Genomic DNA, 27,494 nt, shown 5'->3' on the forward strand with positions numbered 1-27,494 from the left:
AGAAAATTAGCTTCTAAGCTAGGGGGTGGGAAAAGCGAAAAATCAAACCAGTATATATCATTGAGTTGTCTAAAGACCCAGTAAATGGTGACACCAAATACTTCTGAATTAGGGATACTTCTGAATAAGGATCATTGATTGTCAATCTGTTTAAGAAAGATTGGGTCCTCACATCTCCTCCACCATTCCATGCAACAGTTGACTTCCTCTTCCCGCATATCGGCAAAAAACTAGAAATTCATTCTTTGAAAAAGTTAAACATAGAATCTCTTACTGAAATGATTAGGCATAATTGAGGTTCGGATCCCTTATTAAAAGTAAGGACTTTAAGTGACTGTGTACATGTTGTATGCTAAGACTGTCTAGCCTTCTTCCCTGTCTTAGCTTCCAGAATGCTGACAATCAGACCTTCAAACAGAACATTGGTGAAATCATTTCAGAAGAATTTGACTAGGCCAAGAAGAAAGACTTACGATACCAGCATTAGCAATTCTTCAACTAAGTGAACCATCCTGATCATCTTATGAGTTAGGCTTTTAGTCTCAATGAAAGATTACAAGAAATATTAGGAAATCCAAAATAGAAATCTAGAAACTGAAATAAACAGAAGCCAAAAGCAACCAGAAAAACAAATTTGATAAGGGAGAAGGGAATGTTTCCGAAGTACAACCCCTCCCCCCCAAAAAAACCCCTGTCTTTTATTTTCTCAGAGAGAAAATAGGAAAATATTGAAATCATAAAAGAATAGATACTGTTTTTTCAAAAGAATATTCTGAGAAAAAAAAAGCTTTTGGAAACACAATAGAAAAAAATAAAACACAAAATAAAGTTGGGGAAGTCTCTCAAAAAATAGGACAAAAGGACAAAGACTTAGAAAATAGGAAAAAAAAAATATATATATATATATATATTTTTTTTTTTTTAGTTAGAGGACTGTTCCATTAGGTTCAATAAAAACACAACAGGCATTCCAGAAAAATGGAACAGAAAAAAAAACAGAAAAGAAATGGTCAATGAAGCAATTTAAAAAATACTTCCAAGATGTAGGGACCTGAGTTTTCAGATTAGAAGAGTCCAGCACAATAGATGAAAGTAGACACATCCTAAGGGACATTGTCATGAAATTCTAAACCCTGGGGCCACAGAAAAGTTCCTACAAACTTCTGGAGTAGGGCAGGAAAGGGATATGGGATAATAGGTAATAGGTCACATAAAAAAGATCAGGAATCAGATTGACTTCACACTTCCTGTAAATAACAATTGAACCTCGAAGGCAATGGAAAGATTTCAAAATTCTGAAAGAATTCTGTGTCTGACCATTCAACTGTGAAAACAGAATAAAAACATGCAAAACTTCAAAATATTACCTCATGCATCTTTTCTTCCTCATGTATCTTTTTTTTAAAGCTTTTTATTTTGTTTTAGGGTACAGCCGATTAACAATGTTGTGATTCAGATGAACAGGAAAGTGACTCATACATATACATGTACATATATGTACCCATACATATACATGTATCCATTCTCCCCGAAACTCCCCTCCTTTCCAGGCTACCACATAACACTGAGCAGAGTTCCCTGTACTGTACGGTATGTCCCTGTTGGTAATCCATTTTAAATATAGTGTGTGTACCTGTCCATCCCAAACTTCATAACTATCCCTTCCCCTCATCCTTTCCCCTGGCAACCATAGTTCATTTTCTAAGTCTGTGAGTCTGTTTCCGTTTTGTAAGTAAGTTCATTTGTAGTGTTTCTTTCTAGATTCTACATTAAGGGATGTCATATGATATTTCTCCTTCTCTGTCTGACTTACTTCACTCAGTATGACAATCTCTAGATCCACCCATGTTGCTGCAAATAGCATTATTTCATTCTTTTAATGGCTGAGTAATATTCCATTTTTTATATGTACCACATCTTTATCTGCTCCTCTGTTGATGGGCATTTAGATTGCTTCTATGTTTTGGCTATTGTAAACAATGCTGCAGTGATCATTGGGGTGCATGTATCCTTTTGGACCATGTTTTCTCCAGATATATGCCCAGGAGTGGGATTCTTTGGTTATAGGTGGCTAAAGTATTGTAGCTTTAGCATCAGTCCTTCTATTTCTAATTTCATAGCATTGTGATTAGAAAAGATGCCTGATATGATTTCAGTTTTCTTAAGCTAACCAAAGCTTACCTTGTGGCCCAGCATGTGGTCAATCCTGGAGAACCTTTCATGTGCACTTGAGAAAAATGTATAGCCTGCTATTTTTGGATGGAATGCTCTATAAATACCAATTAAGTTCATCAGGTATAAAGTGCCACATAAGGTCTGTGTTTCCCTATTAATTTTCTGTCTGGATGATGTGCCCATTGATGAAAGTGGTCCACTATTATTGTATTACTGTTGATTTCTCCCTTTATGGTTGTTAGTATTTGCCTTACATATTGAAGTGCTCCTGTGTTGGGTGCATATATATTTATAATGGTTGTATCTTCTTGGATTGATCCCTTGATCTTTATGTAGTATCCTTCTTTTCTCTTATAAGAGTCTTTGTTTTAAAGTCTATTTTGTCTGATATGAGTATTGCTATTCTAGCTTTCTTTTGATTTCCATTTGCATGAAATACTTTCTTCCATCCCCTTACTTTCAGTCTGTAAATGACCCTAGGTCTGAGGTGGTTGTCTTGTAGACAGCATATATTGGGTCTTGTTTTTGTATCCACTCAGCCAGTCTATGTCTTTTGGTTGGTGCATTTAATCCATTTACATTTAAGGTAATTATTGATATATATGATCCTATTACCATTTTCTTAATTGTTTGGAGTTTATTTTTTCTTTTCCTTCTCTTGCGTTTCCTGCCTGGAGAAGTGCCTTTAGCGTTTATTGTAAAGCTGGTTTGGTGGTGCTGAATTCTCTTAACTTTTGCTTGTCTGGAAAGCTTTTGATTTCTCCATCAAATCTGAAGGCGAGTCTTGCTGGGTAGTGTATTCTTCATTGTAGGTTCTTCCCTTTCATCACTTTAAATATATCATGCTATTCCTTTCCGGCTTAGAGGGTTTCTATTGAAAAATCAGCTGAAAATTATGGGAGTTGGCTTATATGTTATTAGTCATTTTTCCCTCATTTCTTTTAATAGTTTATCTTTGTCTTTAATTTTTGTCAATTTGATCACTGTGTGTCTCAGCATGTTCCTTCTTGGGTCTATCTTTCCTGGTACTCTCTGCACTTCCTGGTCTTAGCTGACTATTTCTTTTCCCGTGCTGGAGGAGTTTTCAGCTGATTATCTCATCAAATATTTTCTCAGGTCCTTTCTCTCTCTCTCTTCTCCTGCTGGGACCCCTATAAATATGAATGTTGGTGCATTTAATGTTGTCTCAGAGGTCTCTTATGCTGTCTTCATCTCTTGTTTTGTTTTGTAATATACTTTTTTGTGGCTGTGATTTTTTCCTTTTGTCTTCCAGGTCACTTATCTGTTCCTCTGCCTCGGTTATTCTGCTATTGATTCCTTCTAGTATTATGCATCTCTGTTTGTTCTTGATAGTTCTTCTGGGTTTTTGGCAAACATTTCTTGCATCCTTTGCATTCTTTTCCTGAGATCATGGATCATCTTCACTATCATTATTCTGAATTCTTTTTCTGGAAGATTGCTACCTCCACTTCATTTAGTTGTCTTTCTGGGATTTTGTTGCTTCATGTGGGACATAACTCTCTGCTTTTTCATCCTAATTAACTTTCTGTAATGTGGTTTTTGTTCTAACCATTGTGGGATCATGGTTCTTCTTGCTTCTTCTGTCTGCCCTCTGGTGGATGAGGCTAAGGCTTGTGCAAGCTTCCTGATGGGAGGTACTGATGGTGGGAAAAACTGGGTCTTGCTCTAGTGGACAGGGCTGTGCTCTTAATCCAAATATCTGCTGATGGGTGGGGCTGCACTCCCTCCTTATTAGTTTGGCTTGATGTTACCCAGCCTTAGAGTCTAAAGGCCCTGCATGCATGCCTTCATGCTAAGTCGATTCAGTTATGTCCTACTCTTTGCAACCCCATGGGCTGTAGCCCGGAGAAGGCAATGGCACCCCACTCCAGTACTCTTGCCTGGAAAATCCCATGGATGGAGGAGCCTGGAATGCTGCAGTCCATGGGGTCACTGAGGGTTGGACACCACTGAGCGACTTCACTTTCGCTGTTCACTTTCATGCATTGGAGAAGGAAATGGCAACCCACTCCAGTGTTCTTGCCTGGAGAATCCCAGGGACGGGGGAGCCTGATGGGCTGCCATCTATGGAGTCGCACAGAGTCAGGCACGACTGAAGTGACTTAGCAGTAGCAGGGCTGTAGCCTGCCAGGCTCCTCTGTCCATGGATCTTCCCAACCCAAGTATCAAACCCACATCTCTTATGTCTCTCTCATTGGCAGGTGGGCTCTTTACCAGTAGAGCCACCTGAGAAGCTGCCATGGTAGGACTAATGGCAGCCTCCAAGAGGGCTCACACCAAGGGGCACCTCCTAGGACTACTGCTGCCAGTGCCCCCATCCCTGCAGTGAGCCACTTTGCAGGAGACCCTTTGCAGGAGACCCTCAAACACTAACAAGTAGATGTGGTTCAGTCTCCTGTGGAGTCACTGCTCCTTTCCCCTGGGTCCTGGGGCACACAAGATTTTTGTGTGTGTGCCCTCCTAGAGTGGAGTCTCGGTTTCCTCTCGTCCTGTGGGAGTCCTGTAATTAAATCCTGCTGGCCTTCAAAATCCGCTTCACTGGAGACTCCTAGTCCCTTTGCTGGATACCCAGGCTGGGAAGCCTGACATAGGGCTCAGAAGCTTCACAACAATGGCAGAACTTTTTTGGTAATATTGTTCTCCAATTTGTGGGTTTCCCAACTGGTGGGTATGAGATTTGATTTGATCATGATTGTGCCCCTCCTACCATCTTGTTGTGGCTTCTCCTTTGTCTTTGGTTGTGGGATATCTTTTTTGGTGGGTTCCATAATCTTCCTGTTGATGGTTGGTCAACAGCTAGTTGCAATTTTGGTGCACTCACAGGAGGATGTGAGCACTCATCCTTCTACTCTGCCATCTTGAACAAGTCTCCCTCATGCATCTTTTTTAGGAAGGCACTTGAAGATATGCTCTGTATCTCTCTATATATACATAGACAAGCACACACATGCATGTAAAAGAATAAACTAGGAATGAAGACATGGGCTATGAGGAACAGGAGATTTACTTCTAAAGAAAAGCAAAGGAAATGCCCTAGAAAATGGTGAAGGGAGATCCAGGATGCTTTCTCTGCCCCAGATACCAAGGACAACCAGGCCTGACTGACTGGAGCAGGGCAGAAAATTGTAGGAGAGAATCCTCCAGAAGGTGAAATTGACAGAAGAGCTAACTGGAATTAACTTTCTAAAAGATGGCAACTGGCAGAGTTTGGGGTTGGATTATTGAGGCCTGCATGGAAAACTAGCAAAAAAAAAAAAGGAAGGAAAAAATGTGGTAGAGAGGGCTCACTCATTATCTGATGCTTCTTTTCCTCTGGACACATGGGAGGAATATATTTCCTTTCCCTCTTGCACTTAGAATCATATGACTATTTCTGGCCAATAGATTTGACCAGAACTCACATGTGATAGTTTTAAAGTACAGCCCAGATTTTTTTTTAACCTTCTTCCTATCAAGAGGTGGGTTATCTCTTGCTGTAGCATAGCCTGGTCTATCTTGATTAATATGCAAGATAGTCATCAACTCTAAGGGAAAAAAATCATAGTTTATTTCAGGGCTCAGCATTGAAAAGTTTACATGGTCAGAATAACCAAATGCCAGGAAATGATCTTTCTACAATTATGATATGATACAGTATTGGCAGGTTTGGGGAATGGGAAAAATAAGGATGTTCTATAAGTACACAGTTAACTTTGATGAAAACATGAATTTAGAAAAAGAATAGAAAAGAACCTATTCTAATTTCTTGAAAATAAAAGCTGCATAATTTCAGATACAAAATGAAATGAGAAAAGGATAAACACCAACATAAATTATAAAATATGGAGAGATATACAAAGCCACATGAAATGAAGCAATATTGAGAGAGTCATATGGAAGCAGACGTCACAAAATGGTAGGAGGATTATAGCCCAAGAGAAAATGTTCTTTACTTACATTAAATCACATAATGCATTATGTTACACGGAAGATCAAATATGAGACGCTATCATCATCTCATTTTTGTTCTGCAAAAGGATGCCAGAGAGTGTCAGAATAAGTGCTAGTCTTTTCTACACTTTCTGGTACCATACCAAATGGAAAATAAGCATCTTTCATTATTACCTTACAGACACATGGTGAAGCTAGAAACATTTCTCATTAATTTCTAAATAAATTATTTGGATTTTCACATGACATGTCTACCATCTAGAATCCACTACAGAGGACAATTTGAATTACTACCAATTTAAATACGGTAGTTCTTTAGAAAAGGTGAATGATTTCACCTATATGTTTATAGTGTGTGCTGCTATTCAGCCCTCTTCTCCTCTTTGTTATTTGGCCTATTTCATGAATCCCCACTATAAATATCTAAAGGAGATAAGCTCTTTTATATTTTCCTCTGTTATTCTCCCATTTGCTTATTTGCATGCTGCCTGGGCATAGCCTTACAGAGTCTCAACTTACTAATTCAGTTGTTTATTTATTTACAACTCGCAATAGGCCTCACACATGCCCAGTTTTGTTTTAGACACTAGGATGCTGCTGCTGCTGCTGCTGCTAAGTCGCTTCAGTAGTGTCCAACTCTGTGCGACCCCATAGACGGCAGCCCACCAGACTCCCCCGTCCCTGGGATTCTCCAGGCAAGAACACTGGAGTGGGTTGCCATTTCCTTCTCCAATAGACACTAGGCTACAATGCACCAAAAAATGAAAAAAAAAATCTTTGCTCTTGTGTAGCTTGTCTTCTACTTAGGGGAGATAGGCTATAACCAAATAAGTTGGAAAAATTATATAGACATTAGAATGGGTTAATTACTACAGAGGAAAATAGAGGATACAGGGTGAATAGAGCATGCTTTGGGGAGGGTGATAAGAAGGCCTCACTATCATAAAATGATGATCTGTGGTAAAGGGGGGGAAAAAAAAAGATGGTCACACGGGAATTAATTCCCATATCCAAAGAGAGAATGTGGCCATTGGGTATTGTAAATATTACATATAGCCTCCAAACCACAAATTTGATTTTTGATGAAAAGACCTTGGAATTATACAAAGAGAATTTTAATATTTATTTGTATGAAAAAAGATATCCTATAACCCCAAGTTTTAGAAGTCATCCCTGATAACTCAGAGGGTAAAGAACCTTCCTGTAATGCAGGAGACCCTGGTTCGATCCCTGGGTCAGGAAGATCCCCTGGAAAAGGGAACAGCAACCCACTCCAATATTCTTGCCTGGAGAAGTCCATGGACAGAGAAGCCTGGCGGGCTACCGTCCATGGGGTTGCAAAGAGTTGGACACAACTGAAGCGACTTAACACATTTCAGAAGGCAAGAGCAGGGACTATTAAAGTCAGTAATAATAAGAGGAGGGGGGCGGGGGAGATGTGTTTCGGTGTCTTGAAAGCAGTCCTAAGGGCCTGGATTACAAATGAAGCAGGTAAGTAAAACATCAACACAATGACTATTCCCAGAAGGGCAATAGGAATGTAATGTCATGGTGAAAAAAGGCACTCCCAAAGCTATTGCATTTGTAGGCTGCTTGCTGCCAACAGCCTTTTAACATCAAAGTACTTCCATCTTCCAAATGCCTATTTGGCAGTTGGCAAAGCCACAGGAAGGGCATTTCCAGAATGGAACAACTGGCTCATTTTACCCAAGTCAAGTCAGCAAGTGTTTTCTATGTTTTGTTGCTTTTGTAAGAGGCTAGTGCACATCCTATAAAGTTCATAGTAATAACATATAAGATCTCATTCACACTTGGTTGCATTGTCCATATATTAAGTAACTCTATAAATGTAAGCTAACTCCAGTGCTCTCAAGTTCATTTGTCTATATGTATTTCAGGAAAAAAAATTAGAGAGAATGATTAAACAGTTTAAAATGTTTACATAAACAAGACAAACTTTTTCCTTTTCTATTCTAAAGTAAATATACATGTAGGAATAAATTTTGAGATGAATGGATAAAGAAAATGTGGTATATACATACAATTGAAAATCATTCAGCCATAAAAAAGAAAAAGAAACCCTGTCATATGCTATAACGAGGATAAATCTTGGGAGCATTATGTATTAATATGTGAAATTGAGACAGGAGAGAAATGGGCAGGTCACAATCTTTAAAAGAATGACATAGTCATTGAAGAGATGACATAAACTGGTTAGAACCAGCTAGGCCAAGATTGCAGAAGATTTGACTTCCAACTGGGTGGATCACAATAAACTGTGGAAAATTCTGAAAGAGATGGGAATACCAGACCACCTGACCTGCCTCTTGAGAAACCTATATGCAGGTCAGGAAGCAACAGTTAGAACTGGACATGGAACAACAGACTGGTTCCAAATAGGAAAAGGAGTACGTCAAGGCTGTATATTGTCACCCTGCTTATTTAACTTCTATGCAGAGTACATCATGAGAAACACTGGGCTGGAAGAAGCACAAGCTGGAATCAAGATTGCCGGGAGAAATATCAATAACCTCAGATATGCAGATGAGACCACCCTTATGGCAGAAAGTGAAGAGGAACTAAAAAGCCTCTTGATGAAAGTGAAAGAGGAGAGTGAAAAAGGTGGCTTAAAGCTCAACATTCAGAAAACGAAGATTATGGCATCTGGTCCCATCACTTCATGGGAAATAGATGGGGAAACAGTAGAAAGTGTGTCAGACTTTATGTGGGAAATAGATGGGGAAACAGTGGAAAGTGTGTCAGACTTTATTTTTTGGGGCTCCAAAATCACTGCAGATAGTGATTGCAGCCATGAAATTAAAAGACGCTTACTCCTTGGAAGGAAAGTTATGACCAACCTAGATAGTATATTGAAAAGCAGAGACATTACTTTGCCAACAAAGGTCCGTCTAGTCAAGGCTATGGTTTTTCCAGTGGTCATGTATGGATGTGAGAGTTGGACTGTGAAAAAAGCTGAGTGCTGAAGAATTGATGCTTTTGAACTGTGGTGTTGGAGAAGACTCTTGAGTCCCTTGGACTGCAAGGAGATCCAACCAGTCCATTCTGAAGGAGATCAGTCCTGGGTGTTCATTGGAAGGACTGCTGCTAAAGCTGAAACTCCAATACTTTGGCCACCTCATGCGAAGAGTTGACTCATTGGAAAAGACCCTGATGCTTGGAGGGATTGAGGGCAGGAGGAGAAGGGGATGACAGAGGATGAGATGGCTGGATGGCATCACCAACTCGATGGACATGAGTTTGAATAAACTCCGGGAGTTGGTGATGGACAGGGAGGCCTGGCGTGCTGCTATTCATGGGGTCGCAAAGAGTCAGACACGACTGAACGGCTGAACTGAACTGAGACTTTCAGCCTCATTGTATGCTCATTGTTATATAGTAGCATGCTAAATGACATACCCACAGGTGCCATGAAAATTCCCAAACTGACCATAAAAGACCAAAAAGTGGGCAGTGGTCCAACTCCTGGAAATCCTTGTCCCTTCCCTGAAAGAATTGGAATAATCCTCCTACTTGTTAGCATAGGTAGTTACTCAGCCCATAAAAACTCCCCATTTATCAGGGCCTCTTGACTTTTTAGATGGCCCACACTTCGTCTCTGTAGTGTGTATCTCCCAGAATAAACTTGTTTTCACTTTACTATGGCTTACTCTTGAATTCTTCCCTGCCAAGGACACTTACTTGGTGGCCTGTCTCAGGGACTCACCTGAGACCTGGGACATGACTGTCCTCTTGTTCCCCATTTTCCTGCAGCAAAATAAGCCAGTCACAGAGGGACAAATATTGCATGATTCCACTTATATGAGGTATTTGCAGAAGTCAGACTCACAAATGCAGAATGCAGAATGGTGGTTGTTAGGGGCTGGGCATGTGGGAGAGGGTAGGAAATAAGAAGTTACTATTCAATGAGAATGGAAGTATCAGTCATGCAGGATGAAAAAGTTCTAGAGAATCTGTTGTACAACATTGTGCTTATAGTTAACAATACTGTATACTTTAAAGTTGTTAAGAGAGTAAATCTTAAGTGTTTTTTACCACAATTTTTTTTTTAATGAATGAATTTTGGCTTCATAAAACTATGTTGAAAGTTTATGTTTGTAACTTTGTTTTCCATCATTCTTTCCTACAAAATATCTGTAGCCTCTGTCAATCAGATCTTTGGTTGCCAGCAGCAAATCAATTTGAGGACTTTAATAAAAAACAAAAGCTACTGGAAGCATGTCTGGGTCGCAGAGCCTTGACAGGATAGCGGGGGACCAGGCTTGGAATGAACCCAAAGATCCCAGGGCGAGAACCATAAGAGGCCAGTGTGGTCCCCATGATAGTTGCCCCTTTTTTTGCCTTTTCACCCATTACCATAAGAAACCCTGAATGGACAGTTGGCAGTCTCAGCTACAAATTCAATAGAAGTGTCACGAGGTTCTCTAGTGAAAGCGTTTCTCCCTTGGATGCTAAAACCTTTGTATCAGCAGAGTTCAGAGTCACAGAGATTAGAAGCAACAAAAAATGTTAGTGACTCATTAAGTGTAATTGTGAAAGGTACCATCACCCCACTTTTACCCTTTGTTTCCCATACCACAACATCTTTTTATGGGGAAAAAATCACTACCTACTATATTCCTCACTAGCTTAGAACATATACATCCTGAAGGATCATACTAAGATTTTACAGGGTGTCAACCCCTGGACATAAGCATAACCAAATCTTTTTTTTAATTGAAGTATAGTTGGTTTACAGTGTTGTGTTAGTTTCAGGTGTACAGCAAGTTGATTGAGTTTTTTATATGTGTGTGTGTGTGGTAGGGGGGAGGAGTTGTGTGTGTGTTCTTTTTCAGATTCTTTTCCACTTAAGTTATTGTAATGTGTATTGAATATTTTATTTATTTTTGGCTGTGCTGGGCCTTTGTTGCTTTGCCCAGGCTTTCTCTAGTCCTGGCAAGCAGGGGCTACTCTTTGTTGCAGCACACAGGCTCCTCATTGCAGTGGCTTCTCCTGTTGCCGAGCATAGGCTCTAGGTACCTGGGCTTCAGTAGTTGTAGCACGTGGGCTCAGTAGTTGTGGCACATGGGCTTGGTTGCTCCTCGGCATGTGGAATCTTCCTGGACCAGGGATCGAACCCATGTCCCCTGCATTAGCAGGCAGATTCTTATCTACTGTGCCACCAGGGAAGTTTATCTAAACAAATAGATAAACTTTTTGTTTATCTATTATACATATGTGTGTGTGTGTATCTGTTAACATAACTGGATCTTAATAACCCATTCCACAGTTTTATAGGTGTATGCTTCTAGGCGATTGTGACATAAGCTCATTGAATCTTACGGAATCAGCCCATTTCTTCCCGTTAACTGAAACCTTTTGGTCTGTAGCAAAGTGTGGGATATCATGACTCTGTATAAGGCATTCCATAAATTCATGGATGGTGGTGCTAGCATGGCTTGAGTCCACATTAAATGTCTTTTACAGTGAGAACATATCAGTGTCCCCTTTGTGATGGTTTTCCCAGGTAAGGTACCATATTCAAGATATCATTAACTGCTAGAAAATTGAGTATTAAGCTATTAAACTTGAGATACGAGAAAGTCTATGCTGAGCCCAGTCAGCTTGCTACCATGATCACTTTGAGTCCAAAATAGGATAAAAATACTGACTGATGAGTGTAGGACAGGACATTTTGTTTAGCCGATTATTAAGAACTCCTTCACAGAGGAGGCTTTTGGTAAATATTTTCATTGGATACAGTATTTGCATACTCAAGACCCATCCACACATCCCAAATATCCTTATTATCAATCTTCTGATTTTGTTTTTTCCAACATACCTAACCCTTAGCCTCTGCTCATGAATTGATGTAGGTCCTTAACATACATTTCTCCATCTCTTCCTCTGGTGAAAGTTCCTCATTATGGAGGATTTCTCCTTTGGAAGAAATGGAAGGATTTCTCCTTTCCACTATTGAGTGGAATTGACCGATACCAAGATATTATTTCAGAGAAGGCAATGGCGCCCCACTCCAGTACTCTTGCCTGGAAAATGCATGGATGGAGGAGCCTGGTGGGCTGCAGTCCATGGGGCCAACTGTAAGGCAGACTTGAATTTTTTTCCTCTTTGATTATAGGGGAAATCCACATAAGGCTGTAGGTTGAGAGGGTGTTGCAGAAGTAGACATGCTAGATGTGTGTGCCCTGTTGCTCCAGGTCTCCTCAGGTTCCACCCCTATTCCTGCCTGTATATATGACTTCTGTTTGATGACATAGTTCCTGCCTATGAATCAGAACACCTAGCTCTTGATGAGCACTCAGATTGCACAGACACCTGTTGTTTGTTAATCTCTATCAAAGCCAGGTTTTAAGCCAAGAACTATTTCTCAAAAGCATAATAGCTCTTGACAAAAAGGGCATGTCTGTATTCTAAAATGTCATGCCTGTAATTGTCCAGTGGAACCTTTCCCAGGCTTTCTTTAAATCATTTATTCATTCAATGAGACTTTCAAAGCCCAGAAGGAAATAGATATAAAATAACATGCAAAAGATGTTGTTGCTTAAAAAAAATTGTTACTCTTCATTCTTTACAACTCTTGGATTCTTTACAGGAAGACCTATCTACCTAGTTCTTTTAGGGTTTATTCCCTGCCTCCTTAAAACACCTTTAAGACATTCTGAAGACCTAGGTGTCTCAACCCAAGAGAGGAACTTCCAGAGAAAGATAGATGCCCCCTCATCATCTCTGTAAGACCTGACTCTCAAGTTCTATTTTTCAATCTTGAGGCCTGTCTCTTCCCCTAAATAATTGACAGCAGGGATACCCAATTATTTTAGGGAAAACCCCACTTCTTAGGACAACTAATTCTGAATTTGAAGCCTAACTATATCAGAATTCTAAATCTAATATCTGGATACAAACTGGAGATCAAGTTATTATATTGAAAAAAGGCAGATGTCCTATTGAGGCCTTTTATTTCAACTAATTATTAATAAGGGCTGTTTTATAGAATATGTTACATATATTTTGCTATTATTTTATTCTATAGAATGTTTTGCCAACTGTATTCCAAATATGTTTTCAAAATTAAATACAGAGTGCTAGAATATATAGCATTTCCTACAGTGTAAGACATGCCTCTGCCCAATAGACAAGCATTTCAGTGTTGAGTTTTTTTAATTAATTAATTTGTTTTAATTGGAGGCTAATTACTTTACAGTATTGTGGTGGTTTTTGCCATACATTGACATGAGTCAGCCACGGGTGCACATGTGTCCCCCAATCCTGAACAGTGTTGCGTTTTTAACCACAAAAGCATGTGGGTTTGGGCTTCCCTGGTGGCTCAAAGATAAAGAATCCACCTGCTCATGCGGGAGACATGGGTTCGATCCCTGACCCAGAAAGACCTCACATGCTGTAAAGCAACTAAGCCTACGTGCCACAACTATTGAGCCTGTGCTCTGGAGCGCAACAGCTGCAGCTTCTGAACTCCCATGCCTCAACTACTGAAGCCCATGTAGCCTAGAGTCCATGCTCAGCAACAAGATAAAGCCCCACAACAAGGAGCCCACGCACCGCTCCCGTCCCCACTTGCTGCAACTAGAGAAAGCCACGTGCAGGAACAAAAACCCAGCAGAGTTAAAAGTAAATAAAAAAAAAAAAATTTAAAGGCATATTGTTTTAAATTATACTGTTAGGAAATTAATTGGTGAAGGGGGAGTAATACAGACTTGGTTCTGAGTAAGTGAAAGCTTTCAGTCTAATGTCAGCCTTATGTAGGTTTCCCTAAGACTCTGATGCTGGGAGGGATTGGGAGCAGGAGGAAAAGGGGACGACAGAGGATGAGATGGCTGGATGGCATCACCGACTCGATGGATGTGAGTCTCAGTGAACTCCGGGAGTTGGTGATGGACAGGGAGGCCTGGCGTGCTGTGATTCATGGGGTCGCAAAGAGTCGGACACGACTGAGTGACTGAACTGAAGACACTATGTGCTAAGTCGCTTCAGTTGTGTTCGACTCTTTGAGACCCTGTGGAACTTGACCTGCCAGGCTCCACTGTCCATGGAATTCTCCAGGCAAGAATACTGGAGTAGATAGCCATTCCCTCCTCCAGGAGATCTTCCAGACCCAGAGATCAAACCCCTGTCTCTTAGGTATCCTGCAATGGCAGGTGGGTTCTTTACCACTAGCGCCACCTGGGGAGCCCTGCTGCTGCTGCTGCTGCTGCTAAGTCAGTTCAGTCGTGTCCGACTCTGTGCAACCCCATAGACGGCAGCCCACCAGGCTCCCCTGTCTCTGGGATTCTCCAGGCAAGAACACTGGAGTGGGTTGCCATTTCCTTCTCCAATGCATGAAAGTGAAAAGTGAAAGTGAAGTCGCTCAGTCGTGTCCGACTCTTAGCGACCCCATGGACTGCAGCCTACCAGGCTCCTCCTTCCATGGGATTTTCCAGGCAAGAGTACTAGAGTGGGGTGCCATTGCCTTCTCCCCTGCACATCTGCCTAAATTCCAGCATATAGATGAGCAGTAAAACAATAACAAATTCGTTATCCCGCAAAATTAAAAAAGAACAGCAACAACTTAAATGAACTGCATTATTTATAGCCTGCCAGTGGTAATAGGAGTGTGCTTCCCAGGTTGCGCTAGTGGTAAAGAGCTCCCCTACAAATGCAGAAGTTGCAGGTTCAGTCCTTGGGTCTGGAATATCCCCTGGAGAAGGGTATGGCAACCTACCCCAGTATTCTTGCCTGGAGAATCCAATGGACAGAGCAGCCAGGTGGACTGCAGTCCATAGGGTTACAAAGAGCTGGACATGACTGAAGCAACTTAGCACTCACACAATCATAGGGGGAGTTTTTTCTTACTGTCTCCAACTGTATGGTACAGCAGTCCTTGAAAGAGGTTTTTTTAAGCAGTCACTTAAGAGCCTCTCTATTAGGAATTCCAAGGAGAAGGGCAAGCAAGAGATATGCAGAAGTGAGGTAATCTTTCTTCAACAAATTGTACTTGTGGTATCCAGACACTGAACTGAGCTGTGATTTCAGCAATAAGGATAAAGAAGGTATGTAAAGTAACTGACACTTCACAAATATCTTTGGTGCCTCAGGCAAGTAACAGGAACACTTGCTTAAGGATGATCTAAACGCTTAAGATCACTGACAACTTGGGTAATTCCCTAACAGTGCAGTGTTTAGGACTCCATGCTTCCGCTACAGGAGTCCCAGGTTTGATCCCTGGTCAGGGAACTAAGGACTTTCCAGGTGGCTCAATGGTAAAGAATCTACCTGCCAAGCAGGAGATGCAGGCTCAGTCCCTGGATTGGGAAGATCCCCTGGAGAAGGAACTGGCAACCCACTCCAGTATTCTTGCCTGGGAAATCCCATGGACAGAGGAGCCTGGCCCGGCCACAGTCTGCAGGGTTGCAAAGTCAGACACAACTTAACGACTAAACCACCACCACCACCAGGGAACTAAGATTCTGCAAGCCACGTGGCTTTACCAAAAAAAAAAAATCACTGACAACTTGGAAGCTGAGACACTTATGTGATCTGTGGCTCATATAACATTTAACATGTTCCCTCTCCAATAAGATTAATTAATCCAATATAACAAATATTAAAGTACATCCATCACTTGTCAGGCAATTGTTAGATACATAGATGGAATATGTTTGGCCCTCAAGAAGGAACATATTTGTTGTTATGTCTTCATTAAGTAGAAGAAATACCAACAAATCCAATCAATACATTATGAAAATTGATAAATAATGGCAGTATGCCAAAGGTTCAATGGAGTTATTAGAGAAATACCTAAGAGAGGTAGAGGAGGAGAAGACAGTGACAAGGAAGGCTTTTTATATGATAGGATTTTTTAACTGACGCTCTAAAGAAGAAATGGGAGTTTGCTAGGCAAAGAAAAATGTAGAAGACATTCTAGGTAGAGAAAACAACATACATAAAGGCAAAAAATATAAAATAGTATGGCCTTGCCATCTTGCCTCTTGATTTAGTCAGGAAACAAATGGCACGCTTGAAAGGTTAACTGCAAAGAGTTTAATGAAGATGACTATTTCCAGAAATGTGGGCCATGTCAAGGGCACCAACAAAGAATGGTGAAGCATTCAGTGGGAAGCTATAATGCCGTGGCCAGAAAGGGCAGGGAAAGGGAATGAGACTGCCAGAACCTGCTGAGAGGCAGAGGGACTACCCAACAGCAACCTCAGCAAGAAGCAGAAGAAAACAACCACTACGAAATCACAGCCTGGCAGAGAAAAAGGGAGGGGTAAACACCCTGTCCTCCCTTTCCTTCAGTCTCTAGCAGACCCCCCTCCTGCTAGCTGAACCCCACTGCAGGCCAGAGGCCAGAGGGGTTTGAGAAAGCTTCTGTAAAGGTTGGCTTTCTGAGGCCAGGAGAGCAGAGACTAGATCCGTAGAGGCCAACAATCATTAGTACATGCATCTCAGATTCATATCCTGTGTCTGAACAATTTCCTGCTTCTTGAACAGGTATAGCTAACCCAGGACTAAACCTCTAACTGAAGTGACGAGTTTGCCCTCGTTTCTTCTTCCTTAACTGACATAAGGAGTAGCTTGTTGACCTAAATGATAGGAAAAGAGTCTTAAGATCATTGTAACTTCTGCTCTGAACCAAAACTTTCTGTGTACATACTTTTAATCACAGTAATGTGATAATTATCCTATCGGATATTTAAAAATAAGTAATCCTGAGTGTGAGATGACATATAAGTGCTTATTTGTCTATCTAAAAATATCTACTTTAATATTGTCAGTGGATGAAACTGGCTTGCATATTAGTTTCATAGAATTTTTTTGTTCACTTGAGACACTTCATATTTGATTTATAAACTCTAGTTAAATCACATTTAAAGTATCTTCAGATTTTGTTATGGTGCTACATTGTTTGAAATAGAACAAGTTGTCCTCTTACAACCTTTTTTTTCTATTTATTTTTCAGATCAATAACTCGATCTTATTACCGCAACTCGGTTGGTGGATTTTTAGTATTTGACATTACTAACCGACGGTCTTTTGAACACGTGAAAGATTGGCTGGAAGAAGCAAAAATGCACGTACAGCCATTTCAGATTGTATTTCTGCTAGTGGGACATAAATGTGATTTAGCTTCACAACGTCAAGTTACACGGGAAGAAGCTGAAAAACTGTCAGCAGACTGTGGTATGAAGTATATAGAAACCTCAGCAAAAGATGCTACGAATGTTGAGGAATCCTTCACTATCTTGACAAGAGACATATATGAACTTATTAAAAGGGGAGAGATTTGTATTCAGGATGGCTGGGAAGGGGTTAAAAGTGGTTTTGTTCCAAATACTGTGCATTCTTCTGAGGAAGCAGTAAAGCCCAGGAAAGAGTGCTTCTGCTGACTTCAAACATGCCAAAGAATTAAGAACAGATTGGGTGTCATTTCAGAATAAATACCAACATTAACAACAGAATGATATGATGAAAGCATTTTAAAAAGTTATAAACCCACGCTAACGCTGTTTTGTAAGGTATTTAATTCAGAGCAATATGCTAACTTGTTAAACTACCAGATTGGTATTTTGCTAAATTATCAAGCAAAGCAGACAACATTTTCTGGAAATTGGAGTGTCTACATAATTGCCTTCATTCTCATTTTGTTAGCATATAACTGACCATAATATCCAAATATGTCAATATTACTCGTCTTTCTTAATAGTTTGAAATGGATGTTTTATGCACACATATAATCTATTGGAAAGATTTTATCAGGAATTACATTCTCTAGCATTAATTAATATTAAATAGTAAAGTGGATTTAAAAGTGCACTGTTCATTTACAAAGTAAACAATCTCAGAGTTATTAACTAGGCCTAAAATAACAATTTCTTGCTTAAGGTGGCAGGTTTGTAACCATTCTCTGAAATATTCTCCCTTAATTTTGCCTGAACATGAAAAGATAAGTTTTATATTAATTTTTGTTCTCTGATTTATTGCTCCTGAAAATTTTATGTTTTATAGAGACATCTAAGGATCTCAGCAAAATATTTTATTATAAATATTTGTAAAAATCAAAATGAAGGATCACTATCAGCAAATGTTTTGTTTTTATAGTATACTGTCCTTAATAAAATAAGAAAAATGAATTCATATACTGATGATATTTTCAAAGAAAGTAAATCCAGTCTACCTTGAGTATTGTCAAAATTATCAATATAGGTAAGTGTAGAATATTTTTAATAATTGCTTTTTATGTTCAAGTGAATTTCCAAATTTCCCCATTTTCAATACAAGGAAAGTGTAGAAAATATTTTTCTGGGCAAGAAAAATTGGCTAGATGTTTGAAATAGCATTCAAATTTTATTTTAAAATATCATCAGTAAAAATAAAAATAAAATAATGAGTTAAGGCTATAAGATAATGTTTGAGTTTCCTAATTTTTAACTTGTTAATTAAATTCCCCTCCTGGAAGGGACATTTTTATGACAATGTCAAATATTTTATAATATACATTTCTATTCTGTTCTGTAAACCATTCTTGATCACAAAGAAACTGCTTTTTGGAATCATAAGGTCTTTACTGTTTAACTATAGTTGCTTCATTTGTTTGAAAACCAAATTTGTATAGTAGAAAGAATACTTAATGAGAAATCAGAAAACCTGGTTCTAAGCTTGCCTTTGCTTTCCAGTATTCATACATGAGTAAGTAACTTAACTTCTGTTAGTTTTCTCATCTGTAAAACAAGGCTAATGACTTCATTAATTGTATTTCATGGAATTATTTTGGGAATCCAGTGAATCATTTAGAAAAGCTTTGTCAGTGCAGAAAGAATTATACAAATGTGAGATCAATATCAACTGCTGATGGGCATACTATTATACTTACAATGAATGAGAATTTGTACAATGGATGAGAATTTTTCCCATGTTCTTTTCCTTCCCTCCCACACAGAAGGAGCAAAGAAGGTATATGCTTTCATGGACCTGGTGCAGTTCTTGGTTTGATGTATTTCTGTAGACTGTTACCCTGAAACTCCACTCCTCTAAAGTGGAAATGATAGGCAAGAAAATCCGACGAGACTTAATTCAATCAAAAGTCATGTTTGAATGTGGTTTTTGTGCCTCTTTGAATGTTTAAATACTAGTACCTTTCTAGGTTAATGTAAGTATTTTTATAGTGCCTGTAGAGACTATAAATTATACCATCGCTATAATTTTTTGAATATATTGTCAATGTTTTCCTGATATCCTTGGGTTAATTTTACTTGAATAAGTTCAAACTATAACTGGCCAGATAAGACAATACTGTCACCCCTAATGTGAAGTAGTCTATTTTTATTGTTACAATTTAAAATCTTATAATTTTCATCAGTTCAAAGTAGCATAAACTCACATAGTGAATACTTAACAGTAGTTTAAAGTACGGTTATTTGTGGCTACTTGTAAAGTTAAATGGCTAAAATATAAAATGTGATTTAACTTTCAGTGGATACCCTTTGTAATACTAATGTTGGGATAGCACTCATGTTTGGTCAAAGCGTATGATGTGTTCTAAGATTTAGAATCGAATTAAGGAATCAAAAGAAACAAATGGGAAGGCAGGGCCCCATAAAGCTGATACTTAGCAGAATCACACATGAGCAGAAGCAAGCATCGAAGTGTAATTCTTATATCTTGGTTGGTATTCTTTCCATAATCATGCTGTGTCAGGGTGTGTGTGTGTTTGTGTGTGTGTGTTGAAGAAAAGGGGAAATGTTATCTAACTGAATCCACAAAGTCTCACATTGGGCCAAATCATTATATTATAGAGGAGCTAAAATTTTTGAGTTCTTATACCAGATTGCCAAATATCTTTATAACCTTAGCCAGATATCTTTATCTATTTATCTGCCTATCTCCCTATACATATAAGTAACTGACCTATTTTCTTACACATCATTATGTAGCATAGGGATAATAATGCCAATGTAGTAAAGATATTAGCTCCAGGCAAAACATTTTGACTAAGGTTCTTATAAATCAAAAATACTCGATTTTACATTAGAATTATATAATTTAATATTTAATTTAAACCTTACTTAAATTAAAATTTTTAAAATGAACAATGTAGCTAATTTAATAATTAGCTAATTATTAAATATTTTAAATATGATTTAAAAGAAATGAAAAACTATCCAAGCATATAACAAATTTGTCCCTGAGAGAAATTGTTCATCTTGAGTATTATTAACACTTTCAGGGCATGTAGTGATATGTTTCATTAAATGGTAAGCTTAAGCCAAAATGATTATGTAATTGGAGTGTGGAGTGTGTAAATGTGGCCTTTATATACGCAGTAGTAGCAAACAAGAGTTTTTGAGCCTGGACACTTGAGAGTTTACTCTAGGTTTCCCAAAGCTTCAAACCAGTTTTGGTTTGTTTGGTTGGTTGGTTAGTTGGTTTGGTTTGGTAGCAACCAAAGCAGTCATTTCTATTATTGTTAAGATAACTTGGGCAGTCTTTTTATCTAACTTTACATCATGAAAAAACTGAATCTATGGATTAATAAAATCATCTTCGTGCTGCTTTTGTCAGATTTTATATTGCCATTGGTTAAATTAGGAACAAAGCTTCAGGCTTCCTTGGTGGTCTAGTTGGGTTAAAAGTCTGCCTTGCACTGCAGAGGACACTGGTTCCATCCGTGATCCAGGAAGATCCCACATGCCGCAGGGCGACTAAGCCCATGTGCCACAACTACTGAACCCACGCTCTAGACCCTGTGAGCCGCAATTACTGAGCGCAAGCTCCTCAATTTCTGAAGCCCTTGTGTCCTAGAGCCTGTGCTCCACAAGAGAGCCACCAAAATGAGAAACCCGCACACAACAGCTAGAGAGTAGCCCTTGCTCACCGCAACTAGAGAAGGCTTCATGCATGGTAATGAAAACCTAGCAAAGCAAAAATAAGAACATAAATGAAATTATAAAAAGAATATAGTTTCCTTTGACTTTGTGAAATAAAATTCACAGATATGGCAAGATAAGAAAAATCTAAACAAAAGAATTCTTCTCTGCCCTTTGGCCTCCTTTCTCCCCCACTGTGCATCAACCAAATCTCTTTCATCAGCAGGAATACCTGCTCAATCATTAAGAGCACCATTGGCCTAACATCAAAAAGACAACTCCTTAAAAGATAACATTCCTTCTTGGTCTTATAAAGGATCACATAACCTACCACGATGACACTTAGACCTGGATTATGTAAACTGTCACTAATAATATGTCATTTGATGTACAGCCTTCTGTCTCAAAGAACTATAAACTATGCCTTGACTTATAACAAGTAGAATAGTTCTCAGAGCTTTCTGAGATACACTTCCCAGGTTTTATTTCTCAAATTCAGCTTGAATAAAATTTTCCAATTCTTTCTTAGGTCGACTGAATAGTGTTTCTTCTACATCTTAAAAGAGTGCACTCTATTTCCTTACTTATGACACAGAAACATTCAAAAGACTAAAGACCTGTTTGATAAGCTAATTCATTTGTTCCCCAGTAACTGCCTGAAGAGATTCAGCTGGAAATGCAAAGGAAATCATTAAGAAAAAATAAAGTCTATGAAGGCTTTAAAGTTAGATTTTTAGTATTTTAAAATAGAATGGATTCCCAATCAGAACCTACTTTTGGATATTCCACAGCTGATAAACAACCATCTCTGCTTCAGAATCTTTCTAAATTCCAGTTTTCTCATTAAACTTTCCTGAGCAACTGACCTTAAAATAACTAACAAACTGTTCTCCTGAACCTGAATGAACTGCTACATGACTTGGTATTTCCAAAATCTTAATAACATATGAGTGATGAGCTATGACAATCTAATCAATTACTATACAATCTAATTCACATCATTATGATATAGAATAAATATAAAAGAAAAAATTTAAAGATATTAAAAAACTGGTATTCCTTGTTATGTCTCTGGGTAAATTTTTCATCATTTTTTTTAATAGTGCCTAAAACATTATCTATGTGACATTCAGTGACAATTAATGATTATTATGTTGAGTTAATCCTATTTAATGTGGGATCCGTATATTTATAGTTTATATATTCCATGGAGGAACAAACATGTTTTGCTACAATTTCTCTTGCAATTTTTTCAGAATGACAGCCAATGGAAGAAAAATATGGCATAGTTTTTGAAGTATGTTATTTGATTTTAAATAATGAATAAAAAGAATGAGAATGAGAACTCATTGTCACATGATTGTTACATTATCTATTTTTAGTGCGCCATCTTTAGCGGTGCTTTTAAAGCAGAAGCAACTACTAAATACGTGTGTGTATTTATTCACAAGTGAAGTGTGAATAAGAATCTGAGATCTGAAATCTCTAATATATTACATAATACCTTGGCAGAGTGTGGGGTAGAACAGTATAATCAAGCATTAACATATATGCAGCAAAATATATGAATATTCACACTAAAAAGACAAGTTTATCAATAACCAGATCAGGTCAAATTTTTGTTGCCAAATGAGTTATAAAAAGAATTTCAGATTTTCAGTTTTTTGGATTTCAGAATTGCAGAAAAGGGAACATGATCATCCACCTTGCTTTAACAGATATTTCAGAATTTGTGACTTTTTTGTAGTTGGTTCATCTTTGTCATGCTTCAGCCTCTCACATAGTAGGAACTTATTAGATTTTGAATTGAGCTGTTAAACCACACAAAATGTTCTTAACTTCAGCATACGTAAACAGTTTTACATGTAAAATATTTACAACAATGATTGGTACATAGTAAGCACTTGATAAATGTCACCTATAATTTTTATTTTATTTTTAGGAAAATTCTTTTAACTACAAACTTGCCATGAAGCCAGTTTTAATCCGTATGATGTGCCAGGAACTAATTGTTAATAACGGCTATCTCACTGGTCCGATTCTTGGAGTCAGAGAAGAACGCTTTAACAAGGATTGTTGGCGATCCCTAGCAGCATCTGACCAGATGGACAGGTGCTTGAATGAGCATAGGACATCATGCCTGTAAAGCAATTCTGGGAAGTCATCACCACCAGCAGTGCACGTGCACTCTGTGCTAAGAACTGCAGGTCAAAGGATTGGACTTCTTAGTTATATATAAAATGGTTATCAGCATTGTTTTTTAAAAGATATTTTGGTAACAGCTTTATTGACATAGTTTACAGACAAAACCCACTTAAGGTGTACAGTTAAATGGTTTTTAGTACACTCAAAGTTGTGCAGTCATCACTGCAATCAGTTTCAGAACATTTGTGTCACCTGAAAAAGGAAATTCTGTACTCTCTAGCTGTCGCTCCCAATACCCTCCCCACCCCACACTACCAGAGTCCTAAACAAACATTGATCTACTTTGTGTCCCTATATTTGCCTATATTGCACATTTCATATAAATGGAATTGTAAAATATGTGGTCTTTGATGACTGACTTCTTTCAATTAGCATAATGTTTCTAAGGTAGTACCATCATTTTGGGCTTCCCTGATGGCTCAGACTGTAAAGAATCCGCCTGCAATGCAGGAAACCTGGGTTTGGTCCCTGGATCAGGAAGATGCTCTGGAGAAGAAAATGGCAACCCATTCCAGTATTCCTGCCTGGAGAATTCCATAGACAGAGGAGCCTGGCAGGCTGTGAGGTCGCAAACAGTCAGACAGACTTGACTGAGCGACAAACACACACATTTTAACAGAAGTGTTCCCATTATGTAATGAATACTAGCTAATTGTACAAAATTTGGAAAATATAGAAAAATAGAGTGGTGACAGAAGAATCACTGTTAGACTCATTTCTGAAAATAATTATGTCAATATTTAATTTATTCCGTATTAGTAATGTAAAAAGAAATATATATATATAGGAAGGGAGATACATAAAGTAGAAAATGAAAGGTTCCTTTTATCCTAAGTCAATTCCATTCTCCTTGAAGAGAAAATAACTGTTCACAATTTTATGTATATCCTTCATGTCATTTTCTTATGTATTTACCCATGCTATACACACATAGACAGTGGAAGAGGGACTACATAAATGAAATTCATTTATATTATTCTGTTACTTGCTTTTTACACATAATAAAGATCTTGGAAATTTCCTTCTGTTGACATACATTGATTTTTCTCTTTGACAGCTTCATAGCTAAGCTAAGCTAAATCACTTCAGTCGTGTCTGACTCTGTGTGACCCCATAGACGGCAGCCTACCAGGCTCCTCTGCCCATGGGATTTTCCAGGCAAGAGTACTGGAGTGGGGTGCCATTGCCTTCTCTGACAGTTTTATAGAGTACCACAATATAAAGGGAATTATCATACTTTTAATAGTAGAAATTTATATTTCTTCCAATTTTTCTACTATAAATAATGTTACAATGAACATATTAGTGAACATATTTTGGTGCAAATGTGTGGGTAGTTTATATGATAGATTCCTAAAAGTGTCCTTGCTGGGTCAAAGGGCATTGCACATTTTTCAGTAGCTATTGCCAAATTTCATTTAAAAAGAAGTCAGTGATAGTCTCAAAAAAGAAAAGAAAACAACATCTGTTGGTAATTCCCTGCAAGTCCAGCGGTTAGGACTCAGCACTTCTGCTGCAAGGGCCAGGGTTCAGTCCCTGGATGGGGAACTAAGCTACATGGCACAAGCTGCATGGCACAGCCAAAAAATTTGTTCCCCTCACATCTTTATTAATACTAAATACTGGAGAAAAATTTTCTCATTTTAATTTGCATTTTTCTGTCCTGAGGCTGAGCAGCCTTCACAAATTTATTGATCATTGATTTTTTCTATGGTGAATTGCCTACTGATATTCTTTTTCAACTGGATTATTAGAATTTTTCTGTTTTTTAAGTAAAGCTTTTTATAGTACAGATAAAAATTATTTGTTTTTATTTGATTTTGGCTGCTCTGGGTCTTCACTGTGGCACACGGACTTCTCTAGTTGCAGGGCATGGGCTTAGCTACAGTATGTGGGATCTTAGTTCCCCAACCAGGGATGGAATCTGAACCGCCTGCATTGGGAGCACAGACCCTTATCCTGGACCACCAGGGAAGTCCCTTGTTTTGTGTGTTGAAGTTACTTTCTTCCAACCAGTTATTACTTGCTTCTGGTATCTTTGGAGAAGGAAATGGCAACCCACTCCAGTACTCTTGCCTGGAAAATCCCATGGACGGAGGACCCTGGTAGGCTGCAGTCCATGGGGTCGCTAAGAGTAGGACATGACTAAGCGCCATCACTTTCACTTTTCACTTTCATGCATTGGAGAAGGAAATGGCAACCCACTCCAGTGTTCTTGCCTAGAGAATCCCAGGGATGGGGGAGGCTGGTGGGGTCACACAGAGTCGGACACGACTGATGCAACTTAGCAGCAGCATGGTATCTTTTGCTGTAAAACTTTTGTTTTCTTTTGTGTTTTCTAGAATTTCTGTCTTGGGTAGGAATTTCTTCCCTGACCCCAAATTATAAAATACTCTCCTACATTTTGCTTTTGATGTTTATTCTTTTACATATCAGAACTTACCTATACATGATGGTATGACATAGGAATCTATTTCTGAATCAGTTCAGTTCAGTTCAGTTGCTCAGTCGAGTCCATCTCTTTGCAACCCCATGAACTGCAGCACACCAGGCCTCCCTGTCCATCACCAACTCCCAGAGTTCACTCAGACTCACGTACATCGAGTCGGTGATGCCATTCAGCCATCTCATCCTCTGTCGTCTCCTTCTCCTCCTGCCCCCAATCCCTCCCAGCATCAGAGTCTTTTCCAATGAATCAATTCTTCTCATGAGGTGGCCAAAGTATTGGAATTTCAGCATTAGCATCAGTCCTTCCAAAGAACACCCAGGACTGATCTCCTTCAGAATGGACCGGTTGGATCTCCTTGCAGTCCCAGGGACTCTCAAGAGTCTTCTCCAACACCACAGTTCAAAAGTATCAATTCTTCAGCACTCAGCTTTCTTCACAGAACTACTCTATTTAGTCTAAATAATCCATTGTTCCAATGTCATTCCTTCCTTTGTCCAAACATTTGAATTGCCATCTTTATCACATAGATTTACATTTCTATATTTTAGCACTGTCTATTATACAGTGGAAGTGAGAAATAGATTTAAGGGCCTAGATCTAATAGATAGAGTGCCTGATGAACTATGGAATGAGGTTCGTGACATTGTACAGGAGATGGGATCAAGACCATTCCCATAGAAAAGAAATGCAAAAAAGCAAAATGGCTGTCTGGGGAGGCCTTACAAATAGCTGTGAAAAGAAGAGAAGTGAAAAGCAAAGGAGAAAAGGAAAGATATAAACATCTGAATGCAGAGTTCCAAAGAATAGCAAGAAGAGATAAGAAAGCCTTCTTCAGCAATCAATGCAAAGAAATAGAGGAAAACAACAGAATGGGAAAGACTAGGGATCTCTTCAAGAAAATCAGAGATACCAAAGGAACATTTCATGCAAAGATGAGCTCAATAAAGGACAGAAATGGTATGGACCTAACAGAAGCAGAAGATATTAAGAAAAGATGGCAAGAATACACAGAAGAACTGTACAAAAAAGATCTTCATGACCCAGATAATCACGATGGTGTGATCACTCAACTAGAGCCAGACATCCTGGAATCTGAAGTCAAGTGGGCCTTAGAAAGCATCACTACGAACAAAGCTAGTGGAGGTGATGGCATTCCAGTTGAGCTATTCCAAATCCTGAAAGATGATGCTGTGAAAGTGCTGCACTCAATATGCCAGCAAATTTGGAAAACTCAGCAGTGGCCACAGGACTGGAAAAGGTCAGTTTTCATTCCAATCCCAAAGAAAAGCAATGCCAAAGAATGCTCAAACTACCACACAATTGCACTCATCTCACACGCTAGTAAAGTAATGCTCAAAATTCTCCAAGCCAGGCTTCAGCAATATGTGAACCGTCGTGAACTTCCTGATGTTCAAGCTGGTTTTAGAAAAGGCAGAGGAACCAGAGATCAAATTGCCAACATCCACTGGATCATGGAAAAAGCAAGAGACTTCCAGAAAAACACCTATTTCTGCTTTATTGACTATGCCAAAGCCTTTGACTGTGTGGATCACAATAAACTGTGGAAAATTCTGAAAGAGATGGGAATACCAGACCATCTGATCTGCCTCTTGAGAAATTTGTATGCAGGTCAGGAAGCAACAGTTAGAACTGGACATGGAACAACAGACTGGTTCCAAATAGGAAAAGGAGTGCGTCAAGGCTGTATATTGTCACCCTGCTTATTTAACTTCTATGCAGAGTACATCATGAGAAACGCTGGACTGGAAGAAACACAAGCTGGAATCAAGATTGCCGGGAGAAATATCAATAACCTCAGATATGTAGATGACACC

The 27,494-nt window shown here is 38.8% G+C and overlaps 1 protein-coding gene across 1 annotated transcript in view; it reads left to right on the forward strand.

Moving 5' to 3' along the window:
• The window catches only part of RAB39A (RAB39A, member RAS oncogene family), a 39,763-nt gene extending 16,214 nt beyond the window's left edge, over positions 1-23,549 (forward strand). Inside the window, exon 2 of the mRNA XM_086339037.1 lies at positions 17,102-23,549. Coding sequence (XP_086195163.1) covers positions 17,102-17,528 — 427 coding nt within the window. The 3' untranslated portion in view covers positions 17,529-23,549. The remainder of the gene's footprint in view (positions 1-17,101) is intronic.
• The last annotated feature ends 3,945 nt before the right edge of the window (positions 23,550-27,494 follow it).

Source organism: Bos grunniens, chromosome 15 (assembly GCF_055505025.1).
Source record: "Bos grunniens cultivar Pamir isolate PY7600 chromosome 15, Bosgru_T2T1.0, whole genome shotgun sequence".
Taxonomy (NCBI): domain Eukaryota; kingdom Metazoa; phylum Chordata; class Mammalia; order Artiodactyla; family Bovidae; genus Bos; species Bos grunniens.